The sequence below is a fragment of the Myripristis murdjan genome, chromosome 11 (assembly GCF_902150065.1).
Source record: "Myripristis murdjan chromosome 11, fMyrMur1.1, whole genome shotgun sequence".
NCBI lineage: Eukaryota > Metazoa > Chordata > Actinopteri > Holocentriformes > Holocentridae > Myripristis > Myripristis murdjan.
In genome coordinates, this window is record NC_043990.1 from 7,406,343 (window position 1) to 7,421,152 (window position 14,810).

A 14,810-nucleotide genomic window follows, 5' to 3' on the forward strand; every position below is an offset into this window, starting at 1 on the left:
TAACAACTGATGGCTATTTTACAGGAAATAGCGTCACTGTGCCATCCGCGTCAAGTTAGCAGTTACAAAAAATAACTTCCGGTCAACACTTTTTACTTACGTACTTTTCAAAGTAAAAGGCTCCATGTCACACAATAAGCTTAGCAAGGAAGGCTACATAACGTGAACCAAATGCTGTCTAATTGAGAGAGAAATCGCAATAAGTAAAAACATAAACGGTTTTTAGCTCTACAATTTATATGTGCAGATGCGAAATCCCAAAAATGTGCATAAACGTGGAAAGCACATAAACTAACTGCTTTTCCACTACCGCCCTCAGTATGGCGCACTAGAACGAAAACGAGCGAGCCAATGGCGGAAGGCGTTACTGACCAACGTCGTGCTGCCAACCAATCAGAGGCCTTGACGCTGCGTGGACATGAGCGGTTGAATCTTTCGTTTCCTACCGCTGGACTCAGTGAAGTTGACGAGCATTTTTTTTCTTTTGGTAAACAGAAAGTACGTGAGTTTTCAGAGGACAGTGTGCCGGGGAATATGAGGTTTTCAGCCACACACCTAAATGTAGTGATCTCATGTAAAAGATCGTCTGTTTTGTTTTTGTTCGGGTATTTTGTAGGTGCATTATTTGATTAGCGAAGCCACACTGCTAACTAGCTACTGGCAAGGTTAGCCAACGGCGAACCTGAGCGTCAGTGGGACCGTGTGGTTTATTATCCTTCTTTGTTGTCAAGTCAGGACGGATCTATCGCTTTATAAAACAGGTACGTGTGTGTGTGAGTATTTAACAGTAAGTTAGTGACAACGCAAAACTTGCCTTCCTGTGTGTTTGTCTGTTTCCCATCAACGCATTTGTGTTTTTGTTTCGGTTAACGTCACCTACACGGATATTTTTTAACTTTCATTTTCTCCTGTCTTGATTGATTGACTGACCATTTGACTTCCACTTTTATTGTCAGCCAGGGCTGGAGTTTTTCATGCATCATCAGCAGCTCCATTTTAACCCTCCTGTTACCTTCATATTTGCTAACATATCTTATCAGCTGGGGTCTGTTTGAACCCAGCAGTTTAAACCTACAGAAAATAATTATTATTATTTCCCAAGTTTATGTATCAGGTACTTAATGTGTCTTGTTGACTAGCTAAATGGCTTTTTAAAAATAAAATTGAAACCTCCCCCACTCAACCACCATTAGGCTATACATTAAAGTTCCTGTGGGAATCATGTTCTTCTAAATTTGCACATTGACCTACCTCTATGCACATTTTATACACCCATGCACACGGTTTTTTCTGTTTTTTTTTTTTTCTGTTTTTTTGCACATTGCTTTTTGCACACTGGGTTGTACTTAGGTTATTCTGTTGTACTCAGATCTTATTCTTTATTTTTATTTCTTTTTATTTACTTAATCTGTAATCTGTGGATACTGCTGAAAAAATGTGAATTTCCTGCGGGATGAATAAAGTATCTACCTACCTACCTACCTACCTTTTCCTCCTCAGTGTCACATTAAAACATGGGACCCTGTATCTCTGATTATCTCTCACAGTCTTCCTCGTATAGAGCTGCTTGTGTTCCTGCCTGCCTGCTTATCTTATGTGAAACTACATAAGCATCATCCTCATATTTCGTTGGCAAGTTAACATCCCATGAGACAAGACAACTCATGGTCAGCAAAGTGGGGTACATGAGATTCACTGGGTCAGATTACCACTGGAGAGCTGTGCGCATACACTACCATAATAGTTATGTTTGTGTGTGTTTATGTCATGTTGTTTTCCCATGTTTTCAGTTCCCTGCACTGATAAACTCTTGGATGGACAGGCTCAGCTGCCCATTGTTTATTAGAAAATATTTTTGCTGTCAGTTGCTCTGGTGAACATTTTCCTCTTCTTTTCTCAATTGTTCAAAAGTAGGGAGGACCAGGGATTTGAATGGCAGTTGCCACCGCCTCAATGGCAGAAAGCATCATTATCCTCGATGATGACGAAGAGGAGAGTCCTCAGCCCTCTTGCTCCACTGCCGCCTCTTCCTCTCGGCGTCCGACCACCCACACCTCGCCGCTCAGAGCCCGGCAGCCTGCCCCTACCCACATCACCCAGTCACCTTTTGCCTCAGCGAAGAAGGACAGCCATGTTTTACAGGCAGAGAATCAGAAATTGTTCACTGAGGTGAGCTGACATGCAGGGCACAAAATGTTTGACTTTTATGTTCAGTAGACGTTGTAGTGGGTAATTTTCAGTCATCACCGGACTATTTCATTCTTTTAAAAGCCAGCTAGATCTTCTTTAAATAAATAGGACCTCCAAATAATGTATTTTATCCACTCAAATGACTGGTAAAGTAGACACATGTGCCAGCTACAGCATTTTGCCGATGGCAGTAGTTGATTTCACAGCCTGATGATGTTGAAGATACTGAGCATCATAATTGCTAGAAGGGACAGTAACATTACATTCTGAACAAGCCAGCAGATTGGCCAGTCTTTCCCTGTCTTTACCTGAAATGAACCCCGTTCCTGTAAAGTATTTTGATCTACCATTGCTTCCGACCACTCCACTCCTTTATATCGCCATCTCCTTCCTCCTGCCCATCTATCTCTGATTCATTTACATTAATAATTTTATTCTGACAATCTCTTCTTGTTTCCCTCTCTCTCTCCCTTCCTTGAATTTCTGCTTTCTACCACCCCGTCCCTTCCACATTCTTTTCATCTTCACCGCTCTCCTCTTTATCTCTTCTCACCAGTTTGTGCAGCACTGCTCATCTGTCACCCAAGATTGTCCCGAGGTCTTGACTTTTCTCCAAGCCAAGCACACCAAGGCCTCTCCTGAGTTTCTGTCGTCAGTGGAGTTCAGGAACACTTTGGGCCGATGTCTGACACGCGCTCAGGCCAACCGTTCCAAAATCTTTGTGTACATCAACGAGCTCTGCACCGTGCTCAGGCAGCATGCCGTCAAGAGGAGGCTGCCCCTCACCAAGGCCGAGCCTGGTCCTCCTACCTCAGCCTCAGTTTCTTCCCCGTCTACCTCTGTATCACTAAAAAGTAAGGATAAGACCAAAGTACACGCAGTTGCAGAGGAAGAAGAGGTGAAAAAGGAGGGGATGAATACGGGAGAAGATGATGAACCCTCCACCTCAGGGCTGCAAGAGGACAGAGAGGATAAAAATGGGCAGGAGCAGGAAGAGACGGAGAAAAAGAAACGGAGGGCATCCAGGAGACAGGTTGGTATTAACCAGGTGGTATGTAGTATAATATGAGGTGAAATCGGTAGATCATTGTTGGAATATGTTTCACAAATAATGTGCTGATATTATGTGCACAAAAAATGAGAGGTCATGACTTGTGCAAATACATTTTCACCAAAGTTTTTACACTTACTGTATAGTTGTTTTTTGAGAAGAAAGCAGTGCTTGAAAGATCTCAGCATGTTTTGTAGAGGTTTGGTTGTGATGATTAGGTGTGTTGTGCATAACTGAGAAGCGAAGGAAAAACCTGGATTCTCATGGATTAATGTGGTGCCTGCTATCATTGTGTTGTACATAGCTGTTACAAATGTCTGTTAAACATTCATATAGGTCATTGACATATGTAGAAAAAACAAATGATCAGATGAAATGGAGGTCAGCACTGATTCAGCTAAATCTCGTTTATTTACTCACTTTATAGCGAAGAGCAGGTCACACAAAGATGTACTGACCATTGCCATAAACATATGTGAAGAAGTGAACTTTTCATTTTGCAGTGAAGAGCAGCCCAGTTTCAAAATTAACTTTTTGGCTCATCTGCCAATGGCAGGTAAACTGAAAAGAATTACCTGCCAAAAAATATTTTTGGGGGTATAAAACTGCAACATGCATTATTTATATTTGTATTACTCTCATATTTATATTACTTTTCATGGCAAACATTGCCGTAATGTTATATTGGCTACTGTAGTTTTGGAGCTCCTGCATCATTCAGACCCCACGTCTTGCAAAAACGCCAACCTCCGTGACTTTTCTCTACGTCTTTCACATGTCTTCATGTTTTCGCTTTGGTGGCTTAACACTTGGAATAAGTTGCCACATCTCTAATAACAGAACAGATGTGTCATACGGCAAAAATAGGCATTGTGTAGAAAACTGCAAAGTGTAGTAAGCAGCTGTGATTGGCTGATTCACAATAGGTACGGTAGACAGTGAGGATCACACTAGTTTTGAGAAAGTATACGTAAAAATGACAGTGATCTAAATCTGGCCCTGCACTATGATTCCAAATTATTCCAGTCCATGTGCTCACTTTATCTGATATTCCTCTCGTTTATTTGGACATCCCCATAGCAGTCATCTCTGCCAATCATTACTGTTTTTATTTTCTGTCCTTGTTCTTTTTGTCTTCCACATTATGTGTTAAGTGTTCTTGGGTCACTTGAAAGGCACTATATTAATTTAAGTTATCATTATTATTGTTCTTATCATAATTACTATCATCAGGAGACACGACTGCTATCAACAAAAATACATACAATGGATTTTAAAAACTGCAGACATTTCAGCGACTACCATCACTGACTTTTGCCTGAATCCCACGGAGGCTTTTTTTGGGCACAGGGTGTGTGGGTTCCTCTGCTGCTGATCCGTGTAGAATGTAATAAAATTAATAGCCTTGCCCTACTTCCCAACTCACCAAGCGGGTGTGTCTGGACTCTGGAATAAGAAGATGCTTTGCCATGGATAAACTCAGGTGACATGCCTCTATATGTGTGGTCTCTGTTTCTCTCAGATAGCGTACCTGGAGAACCTGCTGAAGGTATACGACGACGAGATCCGCCGTCTGCAGGAGAGTGAGCTGAGTTTGAATGACCTGGGGGCCGAGGACTCTGGGTACATTCAGGAGCATAAACTCAAACGCAAGGTGTTCTTCTTTTTCATTATGTATTTGTTTATTTATTTTGATTATTTTGGCTTTTTTTGTCCTTTATTTGATAGTGTTGAATTTATATGGGTTTACTTTGCAAAAAGTTTCCACAACACACGTTTCAGGATTGTTAATAGCTTGAAACCGTGTCATTCAATAACTTATTTACAGGAACTACAAACCTTTTACAGGCTCAAAATACATGTAACACTCATGCTTTGCTTCTTAGTTTTCAACTGTTGAGAGTTACATAAGTCGTTAGAAAACAAAGCACTCAACAGAACTATCGCATCATGTGTGAGGGCCAGTGTCACCCTTTCTTCCCTGTCCTGACTCCTCTCTCCTTCCTCCCCCACCTTTCTTGCAGATGATGAAGATCTACGACAAACTGTGTGATCTGAAGGGCTGCAGCACATTAACAGGGAGAGTCATTGAACACAGGATCAGCTACACTAGCACACGATATCCAGAGATCAACAAGAAGGTGATCTGAGTATTTTGGGGTTTGTGGGTTTAGACGCAGTTAAAAGCCTTTTTTATTATCATCATTATCACCTTATTTATTTAACAGCTTTAAAAAAAAAAAAAAAAAACCTTACTTATTTAACAGCTTTTCAAAAATGTTAAACAAAATGCTTCAGCACATAAGAAAAATATACAAAAGCAATCATTTAATACTGAACAAAATATATTGCCAATTATGTATAAATATTGCCACTTATTTGTAGAAGCAGTTGTCATAGTAGTGGTGGGCGAAGTAGCAGTAATACAGTTTCATTCATACCTTGTTTTTCTTTTTTTTTTTGCTTTGCTTCATGATCAAGACAAAACAGAAGAAACAGAAACAAAGTTACATAAGAAAAGAAAAAAATACAGCAGCAAAAACAAAGTCATAGGTTCAGTGGTGGGATGCAGACCCTGGTTAAGTTGTGGGGAGGAGGATGTGATGATACTAACAAACCAATTTAGTGGGACAGTCACTGCATTTACTGCATACTACATGCACTTTGATGAGGAAACTGACATGATAAACACAGAAAACACACACTACAAAGCAGTATTGTAAGAATATGGCATTGTTATCTGATGAAAATATACAATATGAAATACGGTAATATAATCCCTTGATTATTGGGGAGTGTATGTATATTTGGATTTTTAAGTAATCAGAGCAAATTAACACGTAAACGAAATCCCCTGCCCCCTTCTATCAGATTGAGCGCTTCATCAACAGTCCTGAGGCCCAGAGGAACCCTCCAGATTACCAAGACATACTGCAGCTGGTCCTGCGAGCCAATGAGCGCTACAATCTCTGCCTGAGCAGAAAACAGATGAACCAGATAGCCCAGGAGGCCTTTAGAGAGACAGGGAGCTCTCTGCAGCAGAGACGGCACCTTGACCTGGTGTACAATTTCGGCTCACACATCACCGACGAGTACAAGCCAGGTGAGGCTGTGTGCATGTTTGGGAACCTGTTCTGTCAGCAGGTCACTGACACGGCTTTCACTGTCTTATTAGCCAGTGACATTGTCATAATAAATTTGGACCTTGAAACGATTGGTTATCACCTGCCAGTTTACAAGCTTACCAGTCAGAGTTGATTTTTATCACCAGTTTCCACTTTGGAGTGTGTTGTTGTTCTGTTCTGAATCTCTGAAAACATAATTTCAACCTTTAACTTCAGCCCAGTCATATTCATTCAGAATCAACAATGTTTACTACTTAGTTCCCCTAAAGTGGCTGTATGATACAATGCTATGTGAACATGGATGGCATCAGCAACTAAAATATAGATATCAATGTTCTTTCAAGTAAACTCTGGTGCACTTTGGTGCAGGAGTGAGAATATCAAAACCATATAACAAATTCTATATCAGTATCTATATAGCCTTCTATAATAAAGTGAGGCGTTGTTAGTCCAGTCTGAAACTGCAGTGTTGATTTATACTTGTATTCAGCGGTTTATTTATTTATTCTTAGCCACTGTTGGAAAATGTTAAATGTTCCTTGTTACCTCATAGCAGCATTGCCGTTAACAGTAGCTCACTACATTGTAGCATTATCTGTTGACAAAAGCAACATGTGGCATTCTGTGAGCTTTTTCCAAAAAATGCAAGGCATAGCAAAGGGACTGTGGTGTTTTAACGCGATTACTGTGAAGCCTGCAATTGATTCTGTAGGGTAATAACAGGAATGGCAGAATCAATATCTCACAACCTCTTTACAGTTCTTAAATTGTTCCATGCTTTTTTCATGCTTATAATTGACCAAAGCTAGTAGATATTGTGCACTTCAGTAAAACAATCCTGAATGATGTTGGCTTTGTCTCTCCATCTCTCCATGTATTATTAGAATATCATCTTGGAATTAATTAGGAATTATGGCCTAGAGCGCATTGTGGAATAAACTTGGAATCAATTAGGAATAATAGCCTTGGGTATATAATAGCTTTATTAATAAACGAGTATAGTAATTATGTGGCAGGTGTTAGAGATGTGTCTAGTGTTCAATACTTTTTTGCATTTATGAAAAACTGAGTTGAGTCATGTGCTTTTGATTTCATGTCTCTGATACTCTAGTATCACATAAAAAAAAAAAAAACAACGCCACGATCTGATGACATCCCGCATCATCAAAACATAAATGTAATGGTGTGTCGAATATTGTTTAGAAGGCACGTATTCGCTCAAAACAGTGCATGCATGTTCAGAAACACTAGCTTTTCACACGACTTGTGCAAAACAAACGTGGAAAAAGATGTGCTGGCTCTCTGCAGACTCTCCAGTGGTGCGCATCTGGAGATCGGTAGCATTGATGCTGCAGTTTCCAGGAAGTGCCAACAGTGACTCAGATGCTGGCTGTTTGCAGTGTATTTTCAGTGGTGACATAACAGTCACTTGTACAGATCAAAACTGTACATCAATATTGTAACCAGTTATTTTTTGGCGGCTGTGACACCTATAGCCTATCTATAGCGTTTCCTATAGATAGACAATAGGAAACACTCTAACAGGAAGAGGTTATAGTTAACGTGTTTCTTTGTTAGGTGTTACCCACAACCTTGTTCTTGGTGTGAGTGGACTCACACTCTGCAAGTATGCAGGAGACCTATACAGGTATGATAAGCTGGAAAATCAGAGTGAAAATATCCAGGCCATGAAAAGGAGTATTTATTCCTCACTGTTTTTACCTGACCCATCCCATCTCCCTTCCCAATTCATTTTTCCTCTCATCCCTATTCCTCATCGCCCTCCATTCCTATATCTATTCCTCGCCCACCCTCTATCCATCCAACTCCTTCTCTTTTGTTTCTTATCTTTACTCTCCCCCTTACTTGTTGTCACTGAACTCATCCTCTCCGTCCCTCCCCCTCTAAAGCCTCAGACCCGGCTCTGACGGACGCCACACTGCTCCGTAAACTGCGTGACAACAGGGAGACGGCTCTGTCCAACCTGGAGGAGGTCATCACGAGGTATGCCGTCAGACAAGATGACATCGAGGAGCAGGAGAGGAACAGGCGACTGGAGAGAGACAGGCTGGAGAGAGAGGTGGGGCTGGGGTTGGGGTGTGTGTTGAGAATGTTTTCTCACAATGTAATAGTCAGTTGATGGTCTTTTCCTCAAGTGTCTGATTTCTGGCCTACTGTCAAATAAAATTGAATTCAAGATTATTTTATTTGTTTTAAAAGCCATACATGAGCTGGCACCCCTGCCCAAATTCCAAGGCTAGATCACTGAGATCTTCAGAACAATTGTTTTTAACTGTCCCACGAACAAGGCTAATGAGTAAGGGAGAAGCTTACAGCTCCAAAGCTTTGGAATAGTCTTTTGCTTTCAAACAAAAGTCTCCTGTCCATTGAAACTTCAAAGATACAACTCAAGATGTACATGTTTTCATATTATGTTTGAATCATACAGTAATTTAATATGTAATATGAAAAGCATTCGATAACACAATTTGCTGCTGAGTCTCTCAAATTTTGCTTAGCACATAGGGTAGCCTATAGGCCGAAAATGGAAGATTTCGCTGTAAATTTTACAGCAATTTGGTCAACTCCTGTTGTTTTGAGATGTGCTATATAAATAAAATTGACTTGACTTATCAGTTTGTAATTTGCCTTACTGCTACAAACTCTCTAAACACATCCTGTAGATAAATACTATATAAATCAGTTCAGCCATATGGACCAGAGGAGGGAATTAAATCAGTAAATTGTACCAGTACCTAAACATTTACCAGGATAGGCTGTGACGTGCACTTGTTATTAGATCAGAACATCCCAGGCTTTTATTAAAGTTGTTTGATTGTGTCATCACTGCTACTGACTGTTTTTTTTTTTTTTTTTCCTTTTCTGTTTTTCTTCTCTCTGCCGCTTGTCTTCGGACTCTGCACTAGAGCCACGTGTCAGAGGAGGGGGAAGAAAGAACAGAAGTGGTGAATGGAGTGGCAGAAGAGGAGCAGGAAGAAGAGGAGGAAGATGATGAAGATGATGAATCTTCAGATCCAGACATAGAGGAGGAGATTCAGGCCAGCATTCAGCAGATTGGACCAGGTTAGGACAAAGAAAGATTGGATTTCTTGCCAGAGTCACAAGCAATGAAAGCTACTATGTCCCCTGCACATTTCTAAAGCACATTTTTGAAATACCCTGTTACCACTGCTTCATATGGTATTTTCTTACCCTAGCCATCAAATTGCAAAAATCTCCACATTTTGTTTATTACATGGAGAAATAACAAAAAATGATAAATATAGAACAAACTGAAAGATTGTTCTTCAGCTAGCGATATGATGGACTGGCAGACTGACTGATAGACCCTCAGTTCTCAACGGGGCAACTACAGTTGAAATAGTTTTTGGCAGGGGTTGAAAGACAGTGGAGACAATTGTGGCAGTTACAAATACAGGAAATATTTTTTTTTCCCGTGTACAGATTGGACTTCTCAGACTTTTCCTAAATTCATATAGACGTGGCTTTTCATGGTGCTATGACACATACAGAAATAGCTCTAAATGCTTAATACTGAAAAAGCTCCATTTACTTGTGTCAAGATATCAGAACATGGTGTTCCGAAGCTAGAGAAAATTCTGATTATTATTCGGAGTCATGCTACATTTTTCTTCAGCATTACAGTATATGTGAGACAGGCTGAAAGATTTTATTACTATTGTTTCATGTCTACAGATGATAATGAAGAAGAGGAAGATGACAGCAATGAGGCACAGCAAGCGAATGACAACATTAGCAAGGAGGAGCAAGGGGCTGAGTTGTCGGGGAACGTTAGTCCAGAGGAACAGGGAAGCGATAACGTGCCAGTCACAAGCAGGTTCAGTCCGGTCTCCAGTGAGGACAAGCCAGGAATTTCCCCATTGTCCGATAGCCCCTCCCCGAGAGACAGTCCCAGCCAGTCGGAGCCCTTGCAGTCCAAGAACAAGATGCCCAATAGCAACCTTAAGGGAAAAGAGGAGGCTGTGGAGTCCTCTAATCACATGCCAGTTGTGCTGGTGAGCACCAGCGAGCTCTCTCAGGCCACCACGGACCATTCCCCAGCTGCAGCCAATCACTTTTCCTTGCCCCCGTCACCTGTAGTGGTCCTATCCAATGAGGACTCTTCCACAGAAAAATGTGACACACAGACCACCAATGGGACGTCACCACCACCGAGCCCAAGAACTACCAGGAGCAGAAAGCGGAAGAGGGAGGAAATCATTTCAAGGAAATCCGTAAAATGTACAGTCATCCATGACAGGTAAGACTGCATTGGTGGATGATGTGACCAATTCAATTCAGTTTAATTCAAAGCTTTATGTACAAAAGTTCCCAGGTGAGACAGTCTACCCATTTTACACAAACAAGCTAAAAATACAACACAATGAGTCAATGCAATGTAAAATACAGAAAAACATGCTGTTTGTTGTGGTGGAAAAAAATTAACATTTAACTGCAAATGTAGCAATTTTCATGCTTTTGCTTGACCTGTTTACTGCAAATTACCCAGATTTTACATTGCAACAAACCAGTTTTGCAAATCATGCAAGGATATGAAAGATTTCACAACATATAATAAGAATCTCTCGATTTTCAAATTTGAATTTTTGATTGAAGCACTCACCTTATAGTGCTCTGCTTTATGCAGCCAATTATCAGTTCTGTGGTTTATAAATGGCAACGAAGTTAAGGTTTCCCAGGAGACTATTTTCCAGTGGAAAGACTGTTTCATTCCACCCACTTTCAAGTCATCAAGAAGCTTTGTTTTTGACTGTAGATATTCAGATCCTGCACTTCTAGCCTTTCTCTAATGCCATCGTAGTTCATTTACAGATGAGTTCAAAATAATTTAGACAAATTGTTTGTCTTTCTTCCTATTTGTTTTTCTTTATTTCCTTAAACCTCTTCCTTAAACCACTTCTCCCTTCATCACCCAATTCCTCCCTCCCTCCAGTGAGGTAGACATCCCCCTCGATATGGGTGTTTTGAGCGGCAGTCCTCCTCATCAGGCTGAGTCCACCAGAGCAGACACACCCAACCAGGATCTGGTTACCAGCTCACAGTCAACACCGCCTCCTAAGAAAAACAAGGTGGGCTTACATGAGGGCACTTAAATGGAAAATGAGAAATAAACTGAAGGCATAAATGACAATTCTCAGCTTTAATGTGAGAATAATAGTGGCAAAACTTGAAAAAAACAGGCCCATTTCTGGATCAATAGAACTGAGTTTGGGTTTATAAATGCTGATATTGCAACAGAGAAACTTCAAAAAGGTCATTTTAGTCATTTTACTTGGTTAAGACAAAAATGCTCTTACCTCAGAAGTCGCTACAAATAACTTTTGTTCCAACAGTGTCTCATTTTCTTTCCTGTAGCTGCTGAGGCTCCTCACAGACAATATAATCCAAATATAATGCAAAATGTTTCACTTCAATTCAGGTGTTTTATGTGCCACACTTGGACTGATTGTGTCGACAAATTTCTCCACAAATTGTTTCTGATATATGTGAATTTCGGTTCAAAACAACAGTGGGTTAATACCACTGAAATCATTATTACAGTGAACATTCATATTGCCCTATTTTACATTGCACTACTTGCGTGTGTGTGTGTGTGTGTGTGTGTGTGTGTGTATAACATAAAATACACCATGCACTGGCTCAGCCCATCATGTTGGCGGGAAGGAGTGTTTTTTTATTTATTTATTTATTTGCCTGCTACACCAACTGCGATCAGTGTAGCATCTTCAGTGGATTATAATGGATGTGTTATGATGCAGCAGCCATGTTGCGCTGCGTCCATGCCTGGTGTATATTGGCCATTATGAGCAGATGTGATGAAGTGCAGTTGTATGTCTCTAATCCTGTGTCACTGTTTGCATTTGCAGGTCAACGTGGCCACCCAGTGTGACCCAGATGAGATCATCGTCCTGTCAGACTCAGAATGACCTTTCACCCCTGACATTTTACACTACTGGGAGATTGTTCTACATCTCAAATGATTCCTGGGACCGGTATCGCAAAAATACCTCATCACCAAGAATGTCCTCGTCTGTTGGCTTTGAAAAGAGGAAGAAGCAGAATCTATCTGTAAAAGGTGTTTTTCTAAACAGCTTCAAATGCTGATATAAAATCTAGCTTTCGAACACCAGGAAAAAAATTCATTAGTACCTCATATCACTGCATTAAATATGAATATAAAGGAAAGATGTATGTTTTCAAGGACTATAAAACAGTAGACTCCAACAGGACAACATGAACAGAGACATGAATGATTTTGGGAAACCACCTCGATTGTCCTCTTTGTACACAGGCTAACTGATCGCTGGAAGTGTTTCCATTTTCTGTGACCAGAGAAACATCTGCTAATCACCCTGGGGTTTTTTTTTCCTTGTTTGTTGGCATAGAAAAGTTGCGTTGCTATATTTCCTGCTCATCAATGCAAAACTATGGCCACAAATGACTTCTCCTTGACTTCTACCGTGAACCTTTGCTAGTGTAGTTAAGGTAAATGCAAGAAGCCCTCTCCACCACCTCTGCCACACAACCAATCCAGTGCCTGAAAATGTGAATAAGTGGGTGTGTGCTCCAGAAGTGGGGAGAGAGACGGTAGTTTTGTTTTCACACTCTTGACTGACAGTGTCTGTGGGACTTAACTGCCAGTTTGTTTACATTTTTATATTTAGATAGTTTTTTTTTTTCAAAGAGAAGAGGCAATTGTAGCCCTGTATAAAAGCATTTTGAGATGATATTGTCTTACATGCCCTTTTTGCTATTTATGATATGCATTGAGTGAGTGAGTTGTATGGTAGTTTCTACTCTACTGCTGTGAGAGGTGGCGACTGCAATGGTGTCAAAGAGACACATTGAGGTTTTTCTTCCTTTTTTTCTTTTTCTTCAGAAAGAGTTTCTATTTTTTCATGCAAACGAATCAAATTACTGCAAATGCCATTGTTAGCGTTCCTCATTCAGACCTATGGGTCCCGTCAGCTGTGAGCTAGCTCAGCAGCTTTTAGTGTGAGCGTTGACTGAGATAATATGCCATGAAATGATTGAGTCTCAAATCTTAGTTAGCTGAAGGATAAAAGCAGAAATCCTTTTAACGTTTATGGACTTAATTAGTAACACCATGCACCGAAGAGTTCCATTACACATGTGCTTCTGTCTAGCCCAGATAACTACTTTTTGTAATGTGGTCAGTGGAGATCGACTCAGACTTGAAAATTTAAACCTGTCCAAAACCACAACCCAAGGGATAATTGTCCAGTTCTGCTGTATCTTTCTTTGAGACCAAATCATTGTATGGCACATTAATAATTCTGTCTTGATAAATGGCCCTGTTTTTCCCCAATACATATATATGTATATTTTTTAATCAAGCTTGAATCAGTGTGGTACCATAATATTTGGGTGTCTTCACTGGGAGAGGTTCATTCTCAAATGCTAAAATGCTAAACAAAACAAACAAGCAGTGACAACTAAATCCTTAAAAGCCAACTACTAGTAAAGCCTGTACTCATAAATCCTGTCATTTTATAAAGTATGATTTTTTTATGTATAAGAGATAGTTACTTCAGTGCTATCACACTGTAGATTCTACATTCATATGAGCAATCAGTTGTTACAGTGCTGTTTCATTTGTGCTTGTTCCTTTTGTTTACCCTAATGGTGACCCTAATGGAGGACATGTTATTTTGGAGTGAACCTCTTCCCCTGTATGGCAGTATCCAAGTCTCCTTCCTCCAAACAAACAAAATTGGTATTTACCAGTCACATTTGTTGTTATAGTTTGCCAGGTAAAATCCACCTATCGGCCGGTGGGCAACAGAGAATGAAGTTTTCTCCTGACCTGGTGGTTATTACTTGCCATGTTGCTTGGTCTTGCAGTAGCAATCATCAGGATTTGTTGTGGTCACCATCGCTGAGTCCCTAGTTTTGGCGTTGGTTGAGTTAATCCACACTTGATAGTGCACTAATGTTTAAATATGTTTGGACCCTGGCTTAGATAAAATGGGTCCAAGGCTTTTTTAATTTCCCAAAACTGTTTTACTCCCCAAATCTATAAATTTCCAAATAGTTAACAGGGAAATTGGGTTGGGTTCTCTGTTTAAAAACAATTTTAATGTTGATTTGGAAAATAGTTTTATTAACTACTCATAGGCTTCAGTTATACAAAGAAGTGATTCATAATTCACTGTGACTTTTTGTTTTGTTTAAATTTCCCTTTTTAATAATGAAATAAATGCAGCAGCGTCTTAGCTGCTGACTGTTGTATTTTCATTTGTGTAGTTAAAGAAATTATTTGATTTTTTTTTTTTTAAACTATGACACTGTCAGTGTTTGGCTACAACAGGGTGTTTTGTATTTTCATATTTCACACAGTTGGTAATATCTGAATGATAAACCTCAGACAACTTTCTCAA

At 40.1% G+C, this 14,810-nt stretch overlaps 3 protein-coding genes across 5 annotated transcripts in view; 1 reads left to right on the plus strand and 2 right to left on the minus strand.

Annotated features, from left to right (window-relative positions):
- Window positions 1–14,810, minus strand: part of LOC115368084 (uncharacterized) — a 447,723-nt gene that overhangs the window by 129,509 nt on the left and 303,404 nt on the right. The gene's annotated exons all lie outside the window — the stretch shown is intronic.
- The window catches only part of LOC115368090 (class I histocompatibility antigen, F10 alpha chain-like), a 410,352-nt gene that overhangs the window by 35,092 nt on the left and 360,450 nt on the right, over window positions 1–14,810 (minus strand). The gene's annotated exons all lie outside the window — the stretch shown is intronic.
- Window positions 422–14,667, plus strand: LOC115368089 (death domain-associated protein 6-like). 3 transcript variants are annotated; one of them, XM_030064076.1, is made up of 12 exons: window positions 422–498; window positions 617–761; window positions 1,912–2,169; window positions 2,747–3,223; window positions 4,764–4,895; window positions 5,266–5,382; window positions 6,113–6,344; window positions 8,277–8,446; window positions 9,294–9,450; window positions 10,084–10,648; window positions 11,342–11,477; window positions 12,276–14,667. In XM_030064076.1, the coding sequence occupies exons 3-12, from the start codon at window positions 1,933–1,935 to the stop codon at window positions 12,333–12,335; spliced, it is 2,283 nt and encodes a 760-aa protein (XP_029919936.1). In that variant the 5' UTR covers window positions 422–498; window positions 617–761; window positions 1,912–1,932; the 3' UTR covers window positions 12,336–14,667. The 3 variants fall into 3 exon arrangements, with proteins under 3 accessions (XP_029919936.1, XP_029919934.1, XP_029919935.1); XM_030064074.1 differs by having other exon boundaries at window positions 437–761; XM_030064075.1 differs by having other exon boundaries at window positions 437–761; window positions 1,915–2,169.

What these genes read in the sequence shown, in the direction of transcription:
- LOC115368089 (XM_030064076.1), top strand. Translation starts at nt 1,933, where the DNA reads ATGGCAGTTGCCACCGCCTCAATGGCAGAAAGCATCATTATCCTCGAT. An exon ending in AGCATAAACTCAAACGCAAG is followed by an intron (nt 4,896 to 5,265) that starts GTGTTCTTCTTT and finishes CCTTTCTTGCAG; the next exon opens with ATGATGAAGATCTACGACAA. An exon ending in TGTACAGTCATCCATGACAG is followed by an intron (nt 10,649 to 11,341) that starts GTAAGACTGCAT and finishes CCCTCCCTCCAG; the next exon opens with TGAGGTAGACATCCCCCTCG.